General features: G+C 43.8%; 1 protein-coding gene across 3 annotated transcripts in view; it reads right to left on the bottom strand.

Moving 5' to 3' along the window:
• Positions 1-27340, bottom strand: part of znf462 (zinc finger protein 462) — a 68492-nt gene that overhangs the window by 10041 nt on the left and 31111 nt on the right. For all 3 annotated transcript variants that reach the window (XM_083794408.1, XM_083794409.1, XM_083794410.1), the window contains exons 2-10: positions 20624-20907; positions 13581-18859; positions 12597-12737; positions 11019-11404; positions 8994-9112; positions 6609-6815; positions 2418-2697; positions 1997-2136; positions 1590-1816 (exon numbers count right to left, since the gene is read on the bottom strand). In XM_083794408.1, coding sequence (XP_083650534.1) covers positions 1590-1816; positions 1997-2136; positions 2418-2697; positions 6609-6815; positions 8994-9112; positions 11019-11404; positions 12597-12737; positions 13581-18859; positions 20624-20864 — 7020 coding nt within the window. In that variant the 5' untranslated portion in view covers positions 20865-20907. The remainder of the gene's footprint in view (positions 1-1589; positions 1817-1996; positions 2137-2417; positions 2698-6608; positions 6816-8993; positions 9113-11018; positions 11405-12596; positions 12738-13580; positions 18860-20623; positions 20908-27340) is intronic.

Genomic DNA, 27340 nt, shown 5'->3' with positions numbered 1-27340 from the left:
GGGGCAGGGAAATCCAACCAGAACCGAGCAGGGCCAGACCAAATCTGCTGAGGGCTTTTTTCCCCCCTCGCACTGGCTGATTCGTCTGGTTTCTTATTACTATTTTTGCCCTACATTTGCTGAAAACAGCCGATCTACGACCTTAGAACGAGCAACGGAACGGCTATTTTCTGCTATTTTTCCCCAAAATAGGCATGCTGGGGTTCAAGCGGTTAATGAGATACATACTGTACATATAGTTGATTTAAAAATATAAATGCCACTTATTATACACAACACAAATTAGTATTTGTATGCAACGTATGAATTTCAAAACAAACCCCTCAGGACAAGCATGACAATGACAAACTCGCAATTTCAGTGGTAATTCTCTGCATAAAATAAAGTATACAGACAGAAAACTGTAGCTTCCCCCACCCCATCTCATTAAAAACAGCAGGCGCAACCGTTTTAAGTATAATGTATACTTCAACCTTCCGAAAATGTCGGATGCCCTCTCCTGGCGTCTCCTGCATTATCTCCATTAAGGGATTGTGGGAGATGAAACGCATTCTCTTTCTGGCTGCGTTCGGAATTGATGAGCTTTAAGCAGTGTGATCTGTATGCACCCGGTGTACCGCCCGCTGCACTCTTTTTCCTTTTCTTTTCATCATCATCATGGCGCTACAAGAAGTATGATTTGGGTTTATAATAACTCTAACGGCATGTTATCTTGTCATTTGGAGCCAAATCTGTGACTAAATCAGTGACTTGAAATGCAACTGACGTTTTTCTTTTTACACATTTTCGGGTTCTACTCCCCAACGGTTAGGCCTAAGTGAACGTCTCTAGAATGCAGGGGAAATCCATGCCAAAACACATGAATACCCTTACGTCTTTAGAATGCATTTACTAAAAGGAGAAATCCATGCCAAAACACATGAATACCCTTACGTCTCTAGAATGCATTTACTGAAAAGAAATGCAGTTCAAATGGAGCTAGTTGTCTTCATTCTAATGTGGGTATTTTAGTAGCTCCAAACCTTTTTCTTTCTTTCTTTTTTTTTAATCACGATTCGTCTATTAATAGTGTCACTGTTTGTCACACTCGAGCTGCCGTTCATACAGAACCCAGCATTAGCGTTTTAACTAAGACAACAAGCTCCATTCTAACTTCATTATGGGAGGGAGGGGTGGGGAAAATGGAGAACAGGGGCATCTATGAAACAATTCAAGGTCAAAGTGTATGTTGGGACAGGATTATAGGCGGATTCAGGGTGTTTTGGTCTGGATTTCTCCTTTAACCCATTCTGACCGGGCACCCATTTTGGTGTCAGCATCATGTTATGCTTTAGCTATTTAAAAATAGCAGATCTACAAGCTCATATCGCGCCACCGAGTGGCGCAATACGAGCTTGTAGGTCTGCTATTTTTTTATAATCGAAGGAACGACTGACATTTTTAGAATCTGATCTCAGGTCAGAATGGGTTAAAAAAACAAACAACATTTACTAGAGTTTGTGACAAAAGTATAACTACATTGTATCCACCAGTGAAAAAGCAACGCTTTAGGACATGGTCGCCGTCGAGGGCACAGTGAGCGCACTGACCTTGTGCTCCAGGCGGAGGTGCTCCTCCAGCTGTGCGTTGTGGCTGCTGTCGTAGTAGCACAGCTGGCACTGGTAGGGCCTGAGCTGGGCGTGCTTGTTCTGGACGTGCTGCTGCAGCGCCTGGTCGCTGGAGCACGTGAACGTGCACGTGTGACAGCGGAACACCAGGCCCTGGAGGTGGCGCGACAGCTTGGAGCGGCTCACCTCCAGCGGCGCGACTCTCTCCTCTGAGGGGGAGGGGGGGGGTATGAGACACAGACCGAGTAGGGAAAAAGAATTGGGCATTTTATCATGAACATTAGGGAGGACCAATTATATGAAGGTAGGTTGCAAAGTGGTCCTAAACGTGATCATGCTACATGACATTTGCGGCGGTCAGGTAAAGACCTGAAGACGTGCAGTGTTACCTCTGTGCAGGACGATGTGGTCGATCATGTTGCTCTTGTGCTGGGTGTGGTAGAGGCAGAGGGGACAGCGCAGGTCTTTAGGACCCTCCTCTGGGGCCATGACGTTGTGACCCGCCTCCACGTGCATGCTGAACGTATTCCTGACACACGCACATTCACACAAACACACACGTCATTTCTTTCACTACGTGTGGTCAATCACGTCATTGAGCACGTGCATATACTCTTTCGATAAGTATTCGGGAAAAATGACATGTCCAGTACAATTCTTGATGCAAATTTAATGAAAGATTATATCAAAAATTACTTTTATTCAGTTGAAAAAGTTACACCGTGACCCCTTGATGTTATAATGGAAACCAATGGCCCAATATGGAGTCATATGTCACATGGGAGCCGAACATTGCACATCCATTCTTACTTGTAGCAGGTGAAGAAGGAGCAGTCTTTACACTTGAACAGCTTCTTGCCGCCGTGGCGGTCGCGGTAGTGACGCCGGAGGCTCTGCATGTAACCGGAGCTGAACTCGCAGAACTCGCAGGTCAGGATGCCGTCCGGACGTCCGTCCGCGCCTGTCGAACCGCCGCCGCTCGGTGGCATCGGACCGTTGCCGCGGGAGGAGGTCATGTGACTGCTGCGGGAGGCCAGCTGGTAGTGGTTGAGCTGCTGGCGAACGTCGGCCGGCTCCAGGTACGATGGGTCTGTGGTGACACAAAATGTCGATCAGACCAGTGGTGGAAAAAGTACTCACATGTTTTACTTAAGTAAAAGTACCAATACTGCAATATAGAAGTACTCCGTTACAAGTAAAAGTCCCGAATTCAAAAATAAATGTACAAAAGTATTGACATCAAAATGTACTTAAAGTACGAAAACACACAACGTTTGAAAAATAATTCCTCAACACCTTAGTGCATTGAGAGTAAATAAATGGGGGTCCGTCCGTACGCTTTTACGAACCATTCATTGGTCTGGCTTGGCAAACATGCATTAAGGTTGGCAAACATGCATTAAGGTTGGCAAACATGCATTAAGGTTGGCGAACATGCGCTGCTCCGTGCTTGCAGTTATGTTAGGGTTTGAGGTAGGTTGTATTTGTCGGACCAATGACTGGTTACTGCACCCAATAAATGTGTTTGGCGGTTTTGTCGCAGGATTTTAGATTAAAATCAACAGGAGCTGCTCAAACAGGAATGTCCTGTTTTTTGATTGATTGAATGTAAAAACAGTACAGTCAAACATAGAGTCCAAAAAAGATAATAGGAAGGGGGTGATCATTTCCTCGCCCTCCCACCTGCCCCTCGCCCCCTCCTTGCCCCCTCCCACCCTTCAGTCTATAATATCTCTGTCTGCACCTCGCCCCCCCCCCCCCTGGCCCCCTCCTCGCCCTCCCACCCTTCAGTCTATAATATCACTGAACAAGCTTCTTGTCCCAGTTTGAGCCTCCACCACATCAATAAATAAAGCCCGGTGATGCTAATAGAAAGTCTATCCATGTGAAAAAATGCCTCATTCAGCACCGGGAGAGAGCGTGAGGTGGCCAAGAGAGAGAAAATCCCCACACTTTCTCTTTTGACTCTTATTTAAAATGCTTGTGATCCAGTTTTCTCAATATTTTTTGCATAAGGGGCAGATTTCACATGAATCAAACAATGCCACAGTTGATTCATGCTGGCAATAAATTCTCCATTTTCCAGGGGGTTTTGTGGTGATAAGTCTTCCTGGAGTGACTGAGGCCGGTCGATGCCGTCGAGAGATATAATATTAACATCAGTGTGCAAAAACGAATAGAAGAAACCTCTGTTAGAAAGTGGACGAGACGGGGCACAGTGGCACAGTCGGTAGTGCTGTCGCCTCACAGCTAGAAGGGCCTGGGTTCGATTCCCGCTGGGGACGCTGTTTGACGGCGTGTTCCCTCCTCCGCGTCATACGTGCCCATACCCTAGGTGGGGTTTGCATGTTCTCCCCGTGTCCGCTAGGGTAGGTACCGACAGAAAAAAAACATGCAGTAGCAGTAATCCTGGTCTCTAAACTGCCTCCCCCTGGCCAGCCGGAGCGCCTGATGGAGGGGAAAGGAACTGGTCGGAATAACGTGTTCCTTCCACGGGCTATGTCGGGCTGGGGAAACTGTCCCCTGTCAGGTGAAAAGAAACAGCTTGGACTCCTCATGCATACAGACAGAACTGTCTTAGCACAAAACATCATCATTGATATTCATTGCCATTACAATGCCATTGGTCATGATATTTGCATATAAATACCTCCCCACAGAGGCAGAAATTCACACAACTTCGATATCTCTGGAATTTTACCGTAATTTCCTCTGCAAAGTCCTAGTAGTACAAAGTAGTAATAAGGTTGCAATCTCTTTTTTGAAAGTAGAAATATATTTGGGTCTTGCAGGTCTAAATTAGGCGTATGCAAAGACTAAACTGAAATTTAGATAGCATTTAGTGTAGACATAGCACTCTATAGTGTATAGTATACTCATAGCTTTACTGTACATATTTTCTACTGTTAAACAGATGCTAGGTTCTTAGCTTCCTTTATGATTCTTGAGGACTATGTATTTTATTATGTATTACCATCTGCTAACTGCCTAAATTGTAAATTGTATTGAGACACTCTGGTAGAGTACAGATAAGTTCAAATTGAATTCATTAAAATAAGTCCTGGATTTCAGATTCAATAATTATTAAGTAATTTCCCTAAGCACTAGATTATCAGCAAAGGGTTGTTTGAAAAAGTCAAGGTTGTCAGGCAAACATTGTCTTATTTTAATGAATAAAGATAATTCTGAAGAAGGCCAGCAAGCCAAGGTCAATAAAAAATAAAACTTCACATGCAGCCAGAGCATGCCTCACCCTTTTCCTCATTTTAATGAATGAAGATAAACACAGTAAAAATCAATCAAATCAAGTGATCCTTCATAGCGCAATTTCTAGAAATCCATTGGTATACCTAACTTAAACTTAGTCTGAATAGAATACTTGCAACCCTGCAGCTTCTGTGACACCAAACTATAATGCTTTAAAGTTTAACTTTGCAAAAATAGATATTTGATATTCTCTGGCCTTTCTCAATGCTTCGTTTGTCTCCGTAGGACCTGGCTGACATCGGTTGTTTGGTGCACCGAGGAATGCTGCTCTGTGTGCTTCTCCTCCTGGGAAGATTCCACAGCTCCAGCAGAGCTATAGGTGACACCTACTGCCAAAGACCTGTCGGTAATCTACAACAGCAGCACCAAAGAACCAGTGGGGTAGAGTAACTAAGTATATCAAGTACTATTTTTTTTATTTTTTTTGTTTTGTTGTGATAATCCCCCCTACTATAGAGTGTGCTGACCATATAAGGAGTTCCTCCCTGTCCCCAGTTAACCCCTGGGGGTCAAGAGACCGTAGGTTTCGTTTTTGGCTAGGTGGCCCAGCCTTCATCCTAGAGAGGGGCCTTCCTCCAATCATGATCGAGCGGCGGCGGGCCTTGGTGTGTGCTGTTGGCCTGTTGCGTCGTAGAGCGTGCATGTGCACATCTTGTTACCTGGAGCGACCGGGGGTTTTCCAAATCACCCAAATCACTGAATGCTCCTTTAAGTAACACTTTGAGGAATTTACTGGAGTGTTTCCAAATTTCTCTTCAGAGGCAAATATTGTACTTTTAGTCCATTGCAATTATTAGACATTTTTAGTTACAAGACATACCCGTTATGACAGCAAAGGCTGTTATAATCTGTTTGTCCACAGTTACCAAAAACTATGACTTCATGAAAATGTAAATTTGTGTCACTATGCTGTACGGTGAACATATATAAAATGAAAAGGATTTAGGCGTGAAACCTATTATAAACAGGATAACTGGCAGAAGTGTGAAATTAACAGATACTAATACTTGAGGTTACACTGCCTGTCGTGTTATGCATGCAAATACATCAAATACACCGATAAGTATACATGAGCACTATATAGTTCCAGAAAGAAAATAGGCGAATCAAAATAAACACAAAATTGCTACTTAAAGGGATAGTTCAGATTTTTTTTTACTTAAGCTGTATGAAATACTTGCCATTCATATAGTGGTTGCAACTGTATTAATTGATTGCCCGAGTCCCGTGGTGGGAGTTCTGCTCTGGTTTTGGTGAATATTAAGTAGTTCGGGTCATTTTGTGGGGGCACTGGGGCCACGCAGAATTATTGACCTATTTGTATTGTTGACCTATTCCTAAAATATTAGCGCAACTTTCGTTCAACTTTGACCCCTCTATCACATGGAACAATTTTTTGGGCGTAGTGATATGGACACAAAAAGCATAGTTCCGTGTGATAGAGGGGTAAAAAATTAATGAAAGTTGGCCTGAGCCGTGGCTCAGCGGTCCAGGCCCTCTGGCAGTGTGCCGCGTGTTCGACTCTCGATCCTGACGGCCTTTAACTGCATGTCCCTCCCCCATCTCTCTCCCCCATTTCCTGTAAGCCTACTGTCTGGTAGGTTGAGAACCACTGCAGTGTACATCATACTGTTGTACGTCCCCTGGGACATGCAGCGAGACAGCACAAACTCTGCTTTAGAGACGTGTCGTTACAGAGTGACATCATTATAGGGTAGGGTATATCTCTCTTACCATCTGGGGCCAAGGCGGGAGCCTGCTCTGTGTCACTGGCGGGTCTGGAGGGCCGGAGGAGGCTGCCGTGCGCCGCCGCAGACTGACTGGCAGCCCGCAGCTTGGGGAGGGTCAGGGTCTCGCCGTGGTCCCTGAGGGAGTGCTCCTTCAGCTGGCTGATGGTCATGGACGAGAACGGACAGGACAGGCACTTGTATGTGTGCTCTCCTGAAAGGAAGAAGAAGAATATAGAATTAGAAAATAATACTTTATTGGCAGTTTTTTTACTTAAATTTTTATCCCACGATTTTGCAACACAGTTCTTTCATCCAGTGCCAATTATCTAATGTATTCCTGGGCGCTACACTTCCTCTGCCAACCTGGGGGAGGCAGCAGACTGACCTCATGCTTCCTTCTATGCATGAGGAGTCCAAGCTGCTTCTTTTCACCTGACAGGGGGGAATTTCCCTGGCCGGACGTAGTGCGTGGAAGGAACATGTTATTCCGACCAGTTCCCTTCCCCTCCATCAGGCGCCGCGGCTGGCCATGGGAGGTAGTTTTAGAGACCAGGATTACTGCATGTTTTTGTGAGGGTACCTACCCTAGGGGACACGGGGAGAACATGCACACTCCACACAGAAAGGCCCTTTCGCCAACCCCACCTCGGGTATGGGCACTGATGATGCGGAGGAGAGAACACGCCCCCAGTGCCCACAGCTTCCCCAGCGGGAATCAAACCCAGGACCTTCTAGCTGTGAGGCGACAGCACTACCGACTGTGCCACCGTGGCCCTCTTTATTGGCAGTTTAACCCATTCATTAAGACCTGAGACTAGATCCTGCAAATGTCTTTGTAAATCCTGACGTTTTTCTGAAATGTTTCCATATCGTTCCAAAATATTCATCAGAAGTCAAATATTTGCGCCACATTTTCACGATTAAAAAGAAATAGCAGATCTACAGAGCCTGTAGATCTGCAATTGTTCAACAGTTAAAGTTTTTTAAAGTGGTTAAAAGCTAAGGCGACACAGATGTATTCCAGTCTTCCAGGTCTTAAAAAAAGATCACAACAGTGTCAACGTTTAGAAAATGGCCAACGACGCGGATTAAGTCGAAGCTTGTGGTTCATTTTTTGACATGGAACACACGACAAACTGCAAAAACAAGAAGCTAGCACACCAAATGAGTTTAGAAGAAACCTATAAATGATGCTAACAAAATGGTGCATTGTGTTTTAGGTAGGGTTGCGTCAATTATCTTCTTAGAGACAGAGATGATAACTATTTTTGATTACAAATAATCGAGAAGCAGCTTTTTTATCGTTTATGTTTATTTTGTACTTTTTAAATAGTGCATCAACTAAAAGATTTTGAAAATCAATTACTTTTTTAATAATCAATTAAATAATTTAGTTCGAATAACTGTTGCCCCTAGTTCAAAACATTGTGTTAATTCATAAGTAAAAGTAAAACAAATGATCATAACTCCAACGATGCTTGCTGAATTAGGCTGCGCCTCGTTCCGAATCACTGTCGTCCTGTAATAATTGCTTATAATTTTCCAATCAACCAATTAATGCCATTGTTGTCAATAAGATATTGTCCTTGATGCTGTTGTACCAGTCCAACTTGGACTGATGTTCCACTGAACCAGAACCACGGGCTACAACAAATTAAAAATCTGCCTCATTCTCCAATTTTCTTTTTTGGCAGCACAAATATATGCGAGTAGGGCAACCAAATTGTCAGCGACGTCCCAGTTATTCCCACAGCATACAAAACAGTTACCGGCGCAACACAAAGGCAGAGATTCATGGAGCGTGGTGTTTTCAACAGACAATCAAATTGAATGCTAAGAAAGACACCGGCTTCCACTTTTCAAACATAATCACTATTCTAAATAGATTGTTTTGGTTTGTGTCCATTATTCACAGCATCTGTCAAATTTGACTGGTATTTCTTGTATGCTCCTCCTGGCACAAAGATGAGAACATTCTTTACATTTAAAAAAAAGGTCCTCCTCTATTGTTATTTTTAATGAGAGGCTATTGTGCTACTCTGGTGTTGCAGCATCTGTCAGCCTTCAGAATAGATTTCTGATGCCTGGCCTCTTCAAAACAAACCTGACAGCGCTACAGGTATATGTTCCACTTTGTGCCAGGATGGACATTTTCTTAAGCAACAAACCTGGGGTACTGTCCCTATTTTGTCATAATTACAGGCCAAAATGTTCAAAAACTTACAACACATTGTGAGCTTGTAAATCTAAAGCTCAGAAATAAAGCATGGGTACGGTTATGCAGTGGTGTAAACTGTAAAGTAAGTAAGTACATTTAGTAGTTACTTTGTTATACTTTGTATAACATGAGAGTACTTTTCCCACCATTGGGTGCGTTTGTTTTATTTACCTGCGTGTGCCTTGTGCAGGTGACTCTTCAGGCGGCTCAAGTAGGACGACTTAAAGGGACACAGCTTACATTTGAATGGCTTGTGGTGCCCGTGATGAGACTGAATGTGTCTGTCCAGGCTGGAAACAACACAAAAAACGTGTGCATTGGGTATAAAAATAGACAGATAAGAGGCGATAGTGGGATAAAAGAAAAGCAGAACAAAGACAGGACAAAGAGGTTCAGATAAGGTAAAGAGAATACGGAACAAGTGAGATGGGATGGAAACAGAAGAGATGCTCAGACGAAGCAGAGAGACAGACAAACAGAGACAGTACAGCTAGATTGTGATATATCAGTTTAGCAGATATATCGGCCATTATATGACTTCTTTGACGACATTGGTATTGGCAATTTTGCACCACTTTAGACAGGGCATCCCTATTTCAGGCATGATATTATAGGTGAAACAATCTTCCAAAGATGTTAGAAAATAGCCGAGCTAACAGTAGCAAAAAGATAAAAAAATAAAAAAAGTCTGGAACCTGGAATGTTTTTCCGTTTCCGTTTGTTTAATGTAATGTCTGTTTGTATTGTGATACTTATGTTTATCTATGTTGTGCTAAAAGAAAATGGGTGGTTCTATAATATGCATTGTACAAATGTGAAATTTCAGAGCCTCAATTAAAAAACATTGGAAAAAAAGAAGACAAGCTACAAGAGATCTGACCGCTGTCAGACCGGTCAAAAATATCGGTAATCAGTGAATCTAGGATAGTGGTTTTCAAGGTGGGGTCCAGGGACCCTCTGGATTCCTTCTGTCTGTATGTACTGTAACTCTGAAAACATTATGTGGGTCGTTGGAAATTTGAGAACCACTGGTCTAGGACTTTCCGAATTCTGGATAAGCGTTGGGACTCAAACCTCTGGCATGGGTCAGGCTCTAACAGAGAGATTCACTGATGTCCCACAGCATCAGCTTTGATGGTCTCTCCAGCAGGACATCTAGCACCCTCTGAGCACTTGATACTGTTTATCTCTCAACAAGCAGCAGCGGCAGCAACACATTTCCAATGACTACAAAACAGGGAACCCGCGGGGTGGTGAACTCATCTACCCACAATCCCCCCCGGGGGGAGAATGAATGTGTGCGAGTGCCTGGCTGCCTGCAGGGATTGCGGTGTTTTTATTTTAATGCCAACCTCATAGGTGGGCATGAGAATAACGGCTTCTTTCTAGGTCAGGGCACATACAGAACAGAGGGATTACACCAGGGAGCTGAGAGAAGATGAGGCCTGTCTCTGTCTCTCTCTCTCTCTCTGATGAATAAAACAAATTATACCATCAGATATCTGTCTCACTAGAATGTTTGTTCCTACGTCTGCCTGTCTCATAGGACTGCGTCTCAAACATTTCTATGTCAAGGTTTTCCGACTTTATATCAGCATTTTTCAAGATTTAAAAACGGAGTGCATCCAAGGATGACATTTTACACTAAAGTGTAAACGCTACACCGAGTTCTACCAAGGCCACACTTAACGTCTTTGTCTGGTATTTAAAGCTGCAATCCATACGATACATGTCCTGCCCAGGATTCAAACCCACGTCGTCCATACGAGGGCCGCAATGTCTACTGCCGAACCAAGAGGGAACGTCCACTCGGACAGGGGAGATAAATGCACTATGAGCTTCTTCTGCAGTAATACTACACCAGACCAGAGTGACAGAGTCTACTTATGTCAATGTAAAGCTGGGGAGACCTCCAACCATTTGGTCAAAATAACATTTTATGCATGCTATTGTATGCTATTTTTGGCTTTTTGGAAATGACAACAATAGGGATGTGAGATTGAAAGTGGTATAAAATAATAATCAGCTGTATAATAATAGCGATGACGCCAAATAGCCTAAGTAAAACAAGGACCGACATAATGGCTAGACCAATATTTCAGTCCGGCTCTAAAGGCAATCCTTCCCGTCGTCATTTGACCATGCATGCATACCAACTGTAAACCAAAAACAACCGTTACACTCATCTCAACGTACTTGTGTCTGAACGGGGAGATGAACTGGCAGTACTGGCAGCTGTACTTGTCCTCCTTGCTGAACAGGGCCATGGCCGAGTGGCTCCTCTCATGGGACCGGAGGCCCTGCATGGACATGAACACCCGGTCACACTGGCCACACGGGTGGCCCCCGGACGTCAGGCGCTGCTTCAGCTGGCCCCCTGCCGCCGAGACGGCCGCTCTCGCCGCGGCCACCAGAGCCGCCGCTCTGCTACTGCCGGCCGTTCGGGGGGCTCCCGTCGAGCCCTCGGGTGGGTCTGTTGTGGTGGTGGAGGTGGTCTCTAAGCAGTCGGACGGTACTTCAGCTTCTCCGTTAGTCATGCTGTCCTCTGCTGGGAGGGACAGGGCCAGCTCACTGGACTCCTGCTGCAACGGGGAGGAGAAGAGACAGTGGCTGTCACCGTTACACATTTAAGTAGACGATAAATTGTCACACAAATAATTGCGATTAACGATTTAATTGTGTTTTTTTGCATTGGACATTGGAACTTTACAATTTGTAGCCGTTTTAGGCTTCGTAATCACAAATTGCACGGGACAGATATGACGAATAACATACAAAGAAATCACTGACACATAATGTTTTCTTTCCAAAGTAGCGGAAATTGTTGATCTACAATAGTTTATCTGTAAGCTTGTTGTCAGATCGGTTTGCTAGATTTAGTCCCGGACTGACAGACAGACCCACAGACAGACCCATTTCTAGACGGTTCTTAATTATTCCCTGCAATAATAACTGGCTGCCTCTAATGAAATTAAATTATAGAATGGAGGTTTAAAAAATATATATGTAAGTAAAGATTGAATTAAACATAAACTTTCCTACTCTATTTAAATGAGTCCCTGGTTAAATGTAGATAGCTATTAGCCTTGATTAAACTCCCGTCATCCCTACTACCCTAAACATTGGCAGACTTGCAGATGACAAAGCGGTGCTTTCGTCATCTGTAAGAGTGCAGGCTAGTTCTTGTAGCCATCACAAACAAACAATCTTTTTTTATGTCCTCCAGGAAGCATATTTCTTTATGTGGCTGGACCTGACCCTGCACTTCTTACAGACATAAATAAGATATAGCGTCTATGAGGCCAGCCCTGCCATTCTGGCAGTGTTCCTAAAAATCCAACATCAGCGTGTGACTTCCTTCTCACTTTCAGTATTATGACATTTTTTGGACCTTTCAACTCAAAGCACCACTTGAGAATACAGGTGAACAACACAGGTGGTTATCAACACATTGTCTGCTATTGACGTATATGTTTTTTAATGGCCATCTGCTGTCTGCGATTGACGTATACGGTTAATATCGCTTTATATGGATCTGAAAAGGCAGCGCTAAAAAAAACTACTTTTTGCCCTGAGTCGGTTGCTAGGCAACGCCTTGTTGTCCCCTGCACGAACAGAGCATGCTCACGCATTACTTTTTAACAGGTCCACTTGCGTCAATTTATACATTCTCAGAGATAAATTAAGACAGGATTTTACAGTATAGATTGAGGTACAAGAGATGAAAAAAGGAAATAATATTAGTATAAAGGCTCTATCAAACGTGTGTTTCACCTTGACGTGTCCCTGTTTGACCTCTCCGTACTGCACATGCTTCCTCAGGTGGTTGCAGATGGCTCTGAGGGTCTGGTGAACCTCCACGCAGAAGTTACAGCGGAAACCTACGGGCGTTTTGCTTGTAGTGGTTTGACTCTCCTGGAAAGGCAAAGGAGACAAAGACATGGTTATATATGCAACACTTCAAACCCATTTTGACCTGAGATCAGATTCTAAAAATGTCTTCTACATCCTGACAGTTTTCTGAAAAAGCTATGTTTCTATGTCAGTCGTTCTTCGATTTTTCAAAAATAGCAGCTACTGTATGAGCTTGTAGATCTGCTATTTTTCAATAGCTAAAGCATAACATAATGCTAACACCAAAAGGGGTTCCCGCCCAAAATGGGTTAAGCACACTTTAAAGATGAAGTGATGTGACCCCCCAAAATGATGTTATGTCACAAAAATGGTGTGGTTCTTTTTATATAAACAACATTTCTGATCATGGAATATGAACCAGTGGTGGAAAGCAACTAAGTACATTTACTTTTAAGTACTGTTTTGAGGTACCTTACTTGAGTAATTCCAATTTCCAATACTTTTACTCCACTACATCTCATCTCAAGTATTGTGTTCTTACTCCACTACATTTATTTGAAAACTTTATTTACTAGTTGAATATAGATAGATTGAATATTTTTACAAAACATACATTAAACACTTCAGCCCCATATACATTTCAGCCCTTTGAAAATAGCCAATCTACAAGCTTGTATATCTGCTATTTTCATAAGGTTTTAATACATTTTTACATTTTGCATAATGAGTACTTTTACTTTTGGTACTTTAAGTACATTTTGATGCCAATACTTTTGTGCTTTCACTCAAGTACATTTTGAATTCTGGACTTTTCCCATTATCTCTATATTGCAGTATTGATACTTAAGTAAAGAATTTGAGTACTCTTTCCAACACTTGTATGAACTTCTGCATCTAACTAACCTTGTCGGACTTGGCGTCGGGCGGCAGGTCTGTGCTCTTCTGCTTCCTCCTCCGCTCTTGCCGCGTGGCCCTCTTCTCGAAGTCCTCTATGTGGTTCATCAGATGGATGGCGAGCACCGGCAGGTCCAGGAACGTCAGCTCGCAGTGAGAACACTGGTACGACTCCGAGGAACCCACGTCCTCCTCCTCCTCCTCCTCCACGGGGGGCCCGACCGACACCGCAAAGTCCCTCTTCAAGTCTTTGCCGTGCTGGTCGTTGTAGTGCATGGAGAGCAGCTCGGCCGTGCTGAAGGACAGCCGGTAGCATTTCAGACACTTGAACGGCAGCCACTCGCCGTCGCCGCCGTCTTCCTTGGACCGAATTTGGGCCTTCACGTCGTCCTTGTCGTCCTCCTCCTCCTCCGGTTCCTTAGCGTAGATCACGGTGAAGTAGCGGCCCAGCTTGCTAGCGTGCTGCTTCTTGGGGAAGACGCCCGGGTGGCGTTTGATGTAGTGCGAGACGATGCTCTTGCGGCTGAAGGCCTGGAAGCTGCAGAGGGAACACTTTTTCCTCTCCACGGCCAGACGCAGCTCCTCGCTCATCTCGGAGCCGTCCCCTTCCGTCGCCGCGGGCACCGTCACCTTGACGATGGGCTTGTCCGTCATCGTCTTGGAGGCGGCCAGACAGTGGGTGTAGTAGGCGTCGATGTCGTGCCGCTTCTGGTAGTGCGCCGCCAGGCCTTTGCGTATGGGGTTCGTGTATGGACACAGGGCGCACTTGAAGACGTTGTTTTTGCCTTCGGGCTGCGCGCGCACATTGTTGTGCTTTATGCGGTAGTGGCGCGCGATGCCTTTCCTAGTGGAGCAGAAGTATTTGCACAGCTGACAGTTGAAAATGGTGTGTTTCTCTGTCTTGTTGACGGGGAACTGGGAGAGGGCGTGTTCAAAGTCTGATAGGACCTGGGGTGCCGCCGACGACACACTCGTTGAACTGCATTCCCCTACGGCCTCTGAGTCTTTACTGAAGGAGAAATGTGCGTGACTGAATATATCGGTGGCTGGTTGATTGTGATATTTTTCGTAGTGGATTTTGAGTTTCTCCATTGTCCCATGTGTGTAGGGGCAAATTTTGCATCTGTATGCTCCGTAGCCCTGCCGTTGCGTTTTGCACTTGTCGTCTCCTTCGTTTAGATCTGGGATCTGCTCTATGTCATCTGCAAAGTCCTCTGCAGTGACTTTCACTAACGGGTGTCGTTTCTGATAGTGGGTAAGGACCCCGTGGATCCGAGAATTCACATATGGACAGTGACGGCACTTGTAAACGGAACTGGGGTTGATGTCGGCCTCCTGTGCGAAATCTGCAGCTTTTACCTTCATGCCGGGATGCTTCTTCCCATAGTGTGTAAGGAGGCCATGGAGGCTGTTGTATTCAGACAAACAAACAGTACACTGATATGCGTTGTTGGAAATGGACAGACGTGAATGAGAGTGGTGGGAGACACTTTCTTGGGGTGGGGTAGCAATGACCAGCGCTCCATCGTCTTCGACAAACTGGAAATTGAACGTCGAATGCTCTTTGGCCATTGGCGGTGTCAGCTTTTCAGGTGGCCTATTGCCTTTGATAATATCCAAAAGTATAGATTCATCCCCTTTGATGACCCACGGATGAACTGCTTGGTAGTGACTAGTGATATCCCATATGGTACAGGCCTCAAAAGCACAGTCTCTGCAGCGGTAGTGTTTAGTGTCTAAGCTGCCCTCTTGCTGGGTCGTTTCGGGTCCAGCCCATAGCTTACTGGCCATGTATGTGTAGTCTACGTTGTGCTCAGGATGGCGTCTTTGGTAATGCAGCAGCAGACCCTGGGGTTCCGCGTGGTTATAGATGCACCACTCACAATGATAACCAGCCTCTAGGATGCCATCCTGGAAGGCCCAATGTAAAATAGTCATTGCTGTGGCCTTCACAGTGGGATGATCTTTCTTCAGATGTTTCTTCAGGGCATAGACATAGGGGGAGGCGTAGGAACAGTGTCTGCACTTTAACGAGCGGAGACTCGCAGAGTTCTCAGGGTCTGGGGGGGCTGCCGGTGTCACGACTCCGACAGACGACACATTTGCCGATTGTCCCATCTGAGCACGCTCACGCTGACTCCGGACAACCGCCGTGTGGCGCCGTACGAGATCTGCGTTAGCTTTGGTGTCCTTATGTTTCTTCTGGTAGTGAATGAGTACTCCTTTTACGGTACGGTTGCCATAGTCACAGTGCTGACAAAAGAACAGCATCTCCGCCTCTCCCTTGTCTCCACTTCCAGTTTTGGGACTTGAGCTACTAGATGCATCATGTCCATTATTATGGAATTGCTTCAGGAACTGTTTGGGAGTTGCGATCTGCAATTCGTCCATTAGTTTCATCAGCCCAGGAGTGGGAGAACCGTGTTTGATGTATTTTGCCGTCACCTTTACTTCTGGGTGTCTCTTCTGATAATGGACCAGCACGCCCACCACAGACCTGTTACTGTACACGCAGTGTTTACAGTAGAAGATGTCCTCGTCAGATCCATACAACGAGGAGGTGGCGGAGGGCTTCGGTGACGTGGCAGCGCTGAGGTTGAACGCAGAGTTGGCGGCAGGTTGTGAGCTATCTACCGAGATGACCTTCATGGTTTTTTGTATGCGGAAATAAGACGCCTTTTGCTCTGGATGTTTCTTCTGGTAGTGGACCAAAACGGAGTGCATGTTTGGGCTGGAGAAGGAACACACGTCGCAGTCGTAGATCACAACGTTTCCAGCCACCGCCTCTTTCAGAGCCTCCGTCTCAGCAACGGTGGCTTCGGGGGTTTTCGAAGTGCTTTTCGGTGCCGGACTAGAAGAGGACCTTGGGGTGGAGGTGGTGGAATTGAAATTCTTGGGACCAGAGTTCAATATTTCCCTCAGTGTTTGAGATTCTCCGCCCTTCTGAGTTTGCTCCACCACATAACTGGAGAAGATCATGGCATTGTTGATTTTTACAGTGGGATGCATTCTTTGGTAATGAGGCATTAGGCTCCTGACATTGGGGCTTGTGTATGAGCAGAAGCGACACATGTACACCAGGTTTGGCTGATTAAAGTTGAGGACATTGCTGGCTTCGGGGTGGTGTTCCATATAGTGTTGGTGTAAATCATTATAATTTGTGTACTCAATGTAGCACTCGAGGCAGCGGAAGACACAACTCTGATCCTCAGGATCTAGAATGTATTTAAAGCTGAATTTGATGTACGGGTGCATTCTCTGGTAATGGGTGCTGACACTGCGGGCTGACTTGTTGTGGTAATCACAGTGTTTACAGTAGAAGCGCGCTATTCCAGGTTGATCCGTGTAGTCTGCGTTCTCCTGGAAGGTGTCCCTGCTGTCTTGGTTATTCTGGTCGTGGAGGTCATTAGGGTCAGCGGACACGTTTTCACTGTCATCGGAGAGTGTCAGAGTGATGGGAATGTTTCTAGATTTAGACTTGGGGTTGCTTTTCCTTTTGCCTATTCTGCCACTCTCGTGAGAGTTGACGGCTCCTCTTGCTTTAAGTTGCTGTGCGTTGTAGCGGCTTTTACTGCTATGGCTGCTCGCGTCGTCATCGAGACCGGTGTGATTCTCTGCCCCATCTTCCTCGTCCATGTCGTCTAGGTTTATTATCATATCCTGTTGGCTTTGGCTGATCTTGCTCTGAAGGTTGCTTGCAATCTCATCAATTCTAGTTCGTTTCTTAACCGAAGACAAATCCAAAGGCAAGTCATTGATGGACTTCCTTGCTCTTTTCCCTGCCACAAGGGGCTTTTTGGTGGCAAGACCAAGAATGGAGGTTTGGGTTTTTTGTAGAAGAATCGGGGAACTCTCCTCTTCGGTGTCTGGCTGGTCAGCCCCTTGGCCTTCAAAGACTGTGGTCTGGAGGTCATCACAGTACGAGTGCTTATGCTGCTGGTGAACCCTCAGGCCCTTTAGCGAGGTGGTGGAGAAGCTGCACAGCGTGCAGCGGTGAGGATTCTGATTTAAATCACTAAATGCGGTGCACGCTCTTTTCCCATTGACTCTGGAGCCTACACTCCTTCCGTTTACCGGGTCTGCTGCTGCAGCAGCGTCATCCTGTGGCTCCGGGCTATCACTCGTCAGGTCCATAGTGTCCAGGTCCGAGGAGTTGTGGCTCTGCTTGTGTGTTCCTAGTTTGAGTGGGCTGGTACATATGAACGGGCACTGGTCGCATTTATACACCGTGGTTTTGCCAGACAGGTGGATGTTCTCGATGTGCCGGGAGATGCTCCGCCGGTGCATGGTGACGAAGGAACAGAAGGGGCACTGGAAGCGATTCATGTACTTTCTGAATGGTATCCCTTTGGTCTCCAGTAATTTGTTACTCTCGTCATCAGTCAAAAGCTCCTTGACGTCGGCCGACAGCGTTCCAGTATAGCTGGGGTCATCTATGTCACCTAAATCCTCATCGTTCTCTTCCAAGCTGCTCTGCGAGTCCTCGTCGTTGAGCATGCTGGCGTCCACCTCGCTGGCGGCATCGGAGACATTCGACACGGCGGAAAACCTCTTGGACAAAATGGAGGAGCCAATGCTGTTTGGTGTCGCCGCAGCAGAGATGTGCGCGTGCAGCAAGGACGGGATGTCGGCAGGTGGCTTCCCCGAGTCGTGTTCTGGCGTCTGCGCCGTGGATCCCTCGTTTGCGCTCACATCATTAGGTGTCATGTTTGACCTCGACGGGCTTCTGGAAGAGGAGGGCGAATTTGGTTTGGAGGAGCTTGTGCTCGCCTCGCCGTCCAACTCTTCGCTACAGGAAACTATCTTCACTTTGTCTCCATGCTCCTTCACCACATGATCGGTCCAGCTATCCCTCCGATTAGTCTGATAGTCACACCATTCACAGGCAAACGTTCCCTTGAGGAATTCACTGGCCGCCTCCGTTCCCTCTTCTGCCTCAGCCTGTGCTGAAGCATCCTCCGTACCTTCAGAGGTCATTTTGTAATGATATAGTTGGTGTTTCACGATTCTTGATTTGCGTGGGGACTTATATGTGCAAAACTGACAGCAGTACACTTTAGAACCGTCATTGTGCATTACGATAGTGTAACTGGGGTTCTTCGATGCCTGGGGGACGGAGGAGTTACTGATATCCGAATCTTCCTGTACATTATGCACCTTTTTGTTGTGATTCCTCAAGATGGACTTTGATCTGAAGTAACGGACACAGAACTTGCACTGGTAAAATCGGAGGGATTCAGCCGTTTGGTTTTGTAATGTCTGACTGGAACTTTCATGGGAGTTGGGACCTGAAAGAAGAAGAAAAAAGAAAAAAAAGCGTGTGTTAGTGTTGTTGATAACAAGAAGTATTACAAAAGCAAAACAAAAAAACAATTGTACTGCAGTGTACTATTTGGCCTGCAGAGTACAGCTTCCCTATGTCACTGATCTAGACGTCCAATTCTAGGCTAAATAGAAGGAGACTTTTTTATTAGTAATTTCATGAAGAAATAAATATAAGAAATTCCATAAATTAGAAAACAAATGTTTAAGAAGTAGTGAAAATAGCCAATCTACAAGCTCACAACGCGGAGGCACGTTGTGAGCACGTTGTATAGACGTGCTCTTTGCTTTGAGCTTGTAGATCGGCTATTTTTACTAACAAGCCTATGATGCTCACCAACACGGCTATGATGAGGGTCCGCATGGGATTGTGAATATAACTGTTAATTACAATGAGAAGTCTGATGGTTTACAAATATACTACAAATACTACAAAAAATTATGTTGTTGCTCATACTGTAGTAGGAGGTATGTCACTATTGACTTAAATACAAAGAACATAAATCTCAGTGTAAGTAGCTCTGTCTGGATAAGAACATCTGCTAAATGTCTAAATTCAAATTGTCATTATAATTGACAATCCAAGTACTGCATCAAGCCACAACAGCATGATAACTTCCCAAGTGTCTCCACACACAAGTACATTTTAATCATACTAAAGAACAAACTCAGATGGGAGGGGAAAAGAAGGCAAATGGAAATGATCATATACAGTATATACAGAACACATATACAGTACACATTAGGTGAATGAGTTTTATGTACGTCCATTGTTGCCCCAATTATTAAATTAATTGCTCCCCACTTCTTCTGTAGTGACTTTGGCTTTTTGTTCTCACATGTAGTGCATCATTGCTGTAACCAACTTTGAAACTCGGGTGACAGTTTGGTCAAAATTAAATTGAAAGCACTGTAGGCACTTGGGAACAACAGTAAGCGTCCTCAGGTGGGGAAAAGGTCAGATGAACCAGTATTCTAGAGTCTGTACCGATATTGAGTACTGACCCAATTCGAGCATTGTCTGTAACAACTTTGTTGTGGCTTTCATCCGAACATGAAGCACAATCAAGTGATCATGAAACTTCCCTTTCCCGTTCACGAATAGTCACATTTCGGAGTGTAGCCTAATTGAAAGTAACGTTTGAACACCCACGCCTCCCCGTGTGCTACGGCAGGCCGTGTCCAATATTATAATCAGACAAAAAAGACCAAGAGAATAAATGACTTTGGTTTGTCTTGCAGTTGACTGTGAAAATACCTGACAAGGTCTCCAATTGTCCCTTTGTTACTTGATTCCATGATTCGTTCTGCCTTTAGGTCATTGCACACAGCCGGAGGTTAACCAATGCCTTTTTTTGTATGAATGATCAATCATGGCTACTGACTTTTCTTTTATGTTTGTTTTTTCTCTCTTTATCTTCCTTTTCTCTTTACTATTATTAGTATTATAACCTATGTCTGAAGTTAGCTGAAGAAACATACGTTTTACTCTTACAGTATGTATTCTACTAGTAAAAGTTTATCTTGCACAATACTGTGCACAAGATGAAACAAAATAACCTTAAACTTTTACTAGTAGAATGATGATATATAAAAAACCACAGAGAATGGACCGAGAATAATAATATCCGATGTCCAAAAAGTCTCGCATCTGCGTCGCCGCGGCTATTCTCGGCACGAAGACACCGTCGCGCAACGAAGCATGAATATTGGGCTGAAACAACACTTACTAGGTCCCGCGTTAGGAGGAGGCGAACAATCCTTGTCCTCTTTGTTGTCGGAATCCTCTTGGTCTTCTTCTTCCTCCTCCTCCTCTTGGTCCTCCTCCTCCTCCTCGTCATCCCTCGCGGACTCGGACTCGTCCGCGTCGGCCGGCTGCAGGAAGGCCGTGTGCACCTCCTGGATGTGGCTCTTCAGGTCGTCGTAGGACTCGGCGCGGAAGTCACAGCCGTCGCACTGCAACACCTCCATCCTGGAGGAGTGGAACCACCACGCCCTGGAAGATCAGGGACACCTGGGAGAGGACAAAAAAGGACAATATGTTCAAGTACAAGCATCGGTATGAGTAACTATCCATCTTTTTTTTTTAATCAGGTGACTAATACCATTCACATTTACATGTTCTCGCTGATGTGCTCAAGGTAAATGAAACCACGCCAAATGGTCTGAAACAATCTAACACTACTTGAGACCATATTTCATCATAATAATGAAAAAATGTATACACTCGTAGCTGCCAATGCCAAACATTTTATTGTGGACACAGAGATGAGACCAACGTTTCGGACAGACAAAACTTCTTCAGGGTGCAAGAACAATGGTATGGGTGACATTAAATACCCGGATGGCACCTACAGGGAGTGACACTCAATCAGCCCTTTGCTGATGGAAAACTACTGCGTTGAGATGGAGCAGTGGTGAACACTCAGAACATACAAAAATAATTATGTCACCGGCCAATATTGTAATGCATGTTTAAATGGCCTAATCGAATACATACGGAAGAAAAAGAACAGAACCACAAAAGAAAAGAAAAAAACTCACACCAATAAGTCACGTGTAATAATAAGTCCTTAATGTCATTCATCTAGCCATTACAGCCTCTACCTTAGTTCATGTTAAATGTTATTTAAAGTCAGATGTCTAAAAAGTTCAAATTTGGTTCCCAGACTTGGTGCGTAGACAAGCATTTTCCAACCCTGTATGCTCTTTCTGGGGCAAATACAACCATGATTGGTGTCAGGGTTGTTTCTTTTGTCTGTCAGCTGTTATAGCCTCGCTTACCAGCCTTTAACAGTTTCAGCTGAAGAAAGGATGAGCACAGTTATTACAAATCAAACATTAATGTGCATACACGGTTTCCAAGCTTAGTTTATGCGTGGAGATATATAGATAGGCCTACAGTATACAATATAATATATTTGAGATTATGCTAAAGTTAATGAGGAACATTGTTTGTATATCAAGTTCTTGCAATGTATCAAGCTTTATTAGCCGGTGAGAGTGATTTCTTTTCATGTAATTCTCTGGTGTGAAAAAAAGAACCATCTGAAAGATGTAACTATGGTAACACTTGTACACAAGACAAGGTACTGTGAAAATAAATTATCATCAAATGCTTAATCTATAGTCTCTCTAAGATGACAGCCTGACAGGTTAGAAGTTCATTTTAATTCATTGCGTGACCATATTTTCAAAAGCCCAACCAGTACCCTTAATCAAAATTCAAAAATAGCTAAAATATAGACAATTTCGTTGACTATTATTTCAGCACTTAGCACACCTAGTAGTCACTGCACCTTCCAACAGAACAGAACATTAAACGTCTACTACTGCATGTAATCACTCAAAACAAGTGCTATTTTGACTGTGGTGAAAACCGGGACAATTAGCGCTGGAATCCAGGACATTTTGAGAGTTTATGCCATATTTGCCGGGACTCTGGACACCTAGCATCACTGCACTGGCTTCCTGTTGTTTTTAGGATTGATTTTAAAATTATTTTACTTGTCTATAAAGCTCTCAATGGTCTCGCACCTTCCTACCTACATGACTGCCTGCCTAAATATGTCCCAAACTGGCCCCTAAGGTCTTCCACTGCTGGCCTGCTCGCTTTGCCTAAAAAATGGCAACTAAAAAATACGGGGAAGCAGCTTTTTGCTTCTACGGGCCGTCGGCATGGAACAAGCTCCCACTGTACCTTCGTCAGGCAGCCTCTGTAGACATTTTTAAAGCTCATCTCAAGACCCACCTCTACAACATTGCTTTTAAGTGATCTTTTATTTTTTGTTATTCACGTCCTCACTGTATTGTATTACTGCTTGTTTTTTAATGTCGTTGCCTTATTTTATCTGTTCTTATCTTTGTACCACTGCCTTCTCCTGATTTGACACTGCGTCATTGTCCTTGTTTTAACTGCATGCCTGTTTTAATGCTGTTTTGTTTTGCTTTTGTTTTTATTATCTTTTCTGCTCTGTAAAGCACTTTGAGCTACATTTATGTATGAAAGGTGCTATATAAATAAAGTTTATTATTTATTATTTAGCTTGTTCACTATAGTTTAACATCAGGTCTTTCATCCGCCGGGTCCTCACAGGGACACGCAGCTTGTTGTTGGTGGACCTCAAGGATTCGGTTCTCGTGGTGAGGCGGCAGAAGGTTTTGTCACCAGGGACAGAAACAAAGGGAGCTTGAGCCACACTGACTCGTTACCTTGACAACAAAAAGGTAAGAGTCTTTGAAGTCGGGCTGTGGGGAAGCAGCGATAGCCGAGAGGTCTTCCACAGACGTCCGTAGTGTGATGATGAATAAGCGTCACTGGAATTATTCCGCTCTGGAGCTGAGGAGGCCTAGAAAAAGATCTGCTGCTTATAGGCAACAAAAGAGTTCCTTCTCACCGTCAGCAGAGAGTTGTCCGATTGTACAATAATCTTGGGCTTATGTGACAGGCAGGCCAGCAGATACTGAACGTAGTTGAAGAAGGAGCCATGTTTAGCCATAAAACCAGCTGATAATGGCCAGTGAGAGCTTAGAGATGTGATAATAAAAGTAAGTAATAATGGAACAGTCAATTCAGGAAAAGTAGACAGTGTCCAACTCAACGGGACCTTGGGGAGTGGCCACACTTTTCCGGATGTTTGAAAACATCCCACCAAAAGTCAAAGGATTGTCCTAGTTTTAAGAGGTTTGTACTGTGGACCTAAACGTACTCTAGCTAGTCTCCCCATCAAACAGATCACGAAGTGTATTCTTTTCTATTAAGGTTTTTAGGAAAGTATTATCTCAGGAGAAAACGTTCCTGTGTGGTCTGGCAGAGAGTCCATTTAGTTGAAACTTGGTGCTGGATGTTCATTCCATATAGGTTTGTAAGAGAGGAAGAGACAGGAAGAGACAGACAGGGTTTTAGGAGTGGATAGAGGTGCTGTGTTGTGGGGTGGTTTATACTTGGCTTCCTCTCCTCCATCCTGTTTTCCACAAAGTTCTCCTCTGAAGTATATCCTGTCAGTTACGCAAAACTTGTTTCCGATGAAGCACTGTTGAAAAGCCCTTCATCCTCGCCAGTAGAACAGACATGATGAAACTGTGTGTTTCATGTCTGAAACGTGAATGAAACACTTCTGTTTCATTCAGACATGTGTGATTCTGGTTGAACATGAAACCGTTTGTTCTCCTCAGTCACCTCAGAGGGAGGCATGGTGGCAATACTTCAGGGAAAATACCAGTGGTGTGTTCTATATTTGGATGAGTTGCACTTCTAGTTACCAGGCCAACCTGGGAGTAAACCCTGAAGAACTTAGTTTAGATGTTGACAAGAGTGGAAGCCAAGAGAAGCAAATCTGCTTTGCTTGCCGAGGGAGATTTGGCACTCTGTAATCTAACGTGATTTCATGCAGCTGAAGCTAAAATTAAGGATTGTGTTGAGCAGAGGTTCCCAAACGGCAGGGGGGCAAGGAGGCACACTGGTGTGCCGTGTGATTCACGAAAGCCACACATTATTTATTATTGCAACTAAAATAAATAGCAAAAATAGCAGATCTACAAGCTTGTATAATGCATTGCAATGCATTGCTTTGTGAGTCTACAGATCGGCTATTCTTTGCTATGAATACAGGACAGGTGTATCTTGAGATTTTGATTCATTGGTGTGCCGCGAGCACATGCATTTATATTCTGTAGAGAATCACTGATTGACTTCAACGTGCAATGAAATATCAAAGCTGTCTTTTCTAATCTTTGTATTTTGCTAGCCCTGTGGGATATAACATATTACCTGTTATAATGTAACAATATAGGACTGTGGATCAGGAAGGTGAATTAACCATTATTTGGTGCGTGGGATTATAAACAGAGAAAGATCTAAAACTTTTGACACATTTCTACAAATTTCTAGAAGTTCTAAATTAGAAAAAAAACCAGCAGAAAGTGCATAGGGCTTAAGTGGTGGGATAAAATACAGAAGCTGTGTTTTATAATCTTTCTATTTAGTCCTGTAGGACAGATAACCTGTTGAGAAAATATGTAAAATAGCAATGGACTGTGTGTGGATCATGAAGATTATTCAAAAGGACTTAATTCCATATTCCTTTTAGCCACAAAGTCCTGATTTTATCATATGGTTCACTGTGGGGAAAAATTGAGGATGGGATAAATACAAAATCCTCATTACAAATACTGTCACGTTCTGTGAGGAAATACAAAAGGGAATAAATGGACTTGGTGTGTGATCTGGTTGGAATAAATAAGCTACATAGATTTGGAAGATACTTTACAGTAATCACGGATCATAAGCTCTTGATCACAACGTAATGCCATAAAAAGCCACTGACACATCCGTCTCGACACTAAACACCTGTATGACCAGGGGGGTGTGTGTGGTTGTTCTGGTTTACACAGGCTGACCTAAAGTCTAAAAGCAGCAGCAGCTAGCATAGTCTTCCTTTAGCCAGCTAGCTCAGTCCTTAATGCACCCAACTGGAAATGCTGTCCAAATAGTGGCAGTGGCACTAGAGGAAAGGTCATGTATGTCACCCTCAGCAGGGGCCTGTCGTCTGGGGCAGCATGAGGAAGGTGCACGGCAAATTCCAATCCAGCCCTACCAAACCTTTGGATAGGTTTGGTAGGGCTGTCAGGATTGTTTGTCACACAAATAATTGTGATTAACGATTTAATTGTGTTTTTGGCATTGGATATGACAAATAACTGAAATATACCAAGAAATTACTGCCATTCTTCTACATTTTATACTTAAAAGAATTGTGGAAATGGCAGACAGACAGACAGACAGACATTGCCATTCTTCCCTACTGCCGGTAACGGTACTGTAAGATAAAGGCAGAAAAAGCACCAAAAATATCTTTAAAAAAAAGACGAAAAAAAAGGATTACGATACTGTTCGTTACCGTCGGCCTTAGATTACAATACTTGTTCTGATGCAGTCCTAGGTAGCTTCCCTTGAGTATGTATTGATGCTGCTGCAGTGAGACAGCTCGATCAAGTGCTGATGCTGATTTTAATGATACAAGCCGTGTCCTCTACATAAAGAAGAGCCTCGGTTATTCCATGAATACCTCAGGTAACCTCACCAAACGTTTAATAATAGTCCACAAAGGGGGATCAGCCATACCAAGGCTACTGTACAGTACACTGTACAAGGATTTAGACTGCAAAAGCCAATTGATCGGATGCCTGGCTGCACAGGAAGTCCATCCATACACAGAATCTGTGCATATGAAGTCCTCTAGATGTTAAATATCTTGAGGACTTCATATGGATTAAGTACATTAATTCTCGCTCCGGTTCGGTCTCTATCCTTTATAGCTCTATGACTGAAACACAGAAGCTCTATATATACGTTTCATACAATCAAAGGCGAAAATTACCACAGATGGGTGAGTGATAATGTATAATGCTGTGTTAACTACCCATTGCTGGCTTTGTTGTTTGCTAGACCTTTGAGTAAAAAAAATAATCAAATATGACATAAACATCTTTGCACCATTCATCAAATGCACTGGCATGAGTTATAATGATGGATGGGGGAAAGGTTCCTAAATAAATTATAAACATGACACTGCACCAACAAAGACTTGTATACAGCAACAAAAAAATACTTTGACAGATGTTAATGTTAATAATAATATAATAGAAAGGAAATAACATACATGAAAAATGATTCATGACACAAAGTGCAAGGCTGAAGGTTTTTCACCTGCAGACAGTGGAGGAAAGTAACCACGTACATTTACTCAAGTATTGTCCTATTATTTATTATTATTTAAAAAATGAATTACGTTACTTGAGTATTTCCATTTTCCTATACATTATGCTCCACTAAAAATATTGTATATTTTACTCCACTACAATTAACTTGAAAATGTATACTTTGCAGACGTATTATTATTAGAAAATATATAAGCAATTACTAATTAAGCCCCATTTCATACTTCAGGCTATTCGGCAATTAATAGCAAGCTCTACAACTCAAAACAAGTCATAGTGCAACATGTTGAGAGCTTGTAGAGCTTGCTATTGTCTAAAAAGACAATAAGTGTGAAATGGGACATCTGCATAATTATCTGCAGGGGCGTCATTTGGGTGTTATAATTTAGGTAAGCATTTTATTGTATGCAACCATTCATCTATTAAACCACTTTCACCGTGGCAACCCTATTTTGGGAATGTCATTCGAGTGAAAATAGTTGATCTACTGTATAAGCTCGACGCGTTGAGAGCTTGTAGATCCACTATTTTTGCCACCTTAGAAATGGGGCTATGGTAACTTTTTCTTTTGCCACCCCCTATGTCTTTCTGAAATTACACCTCTGACTTAGGGTACTTATTCTATAACTGTTTCCCACTCTCAAAGAGCACTGGAAAGGCTGAAGAGACTAATGGTAGTAGAACATGTTGTGGAGTCTAGCCCATAGACTGTAAAAAATATGGACAAA

Source organism: Protomyctophum parallelum (assembly GCF_964188405.1).
Source record: "Protomyctophum parallelum genome assembly, chromosome: 21".
Taxonomy (NCBI): domain Eukaryota; kingdom Metazoa; phylum Chordata; class Actinopteri; order Myctophiformes; family Myctophidae; genus Protomyctophum; species Protomyctophum parallelum.
Note: the sequence above shows the minus strand (reverse complement) of the source record. Positions and strands in the feature narration are given on the sequence as shown.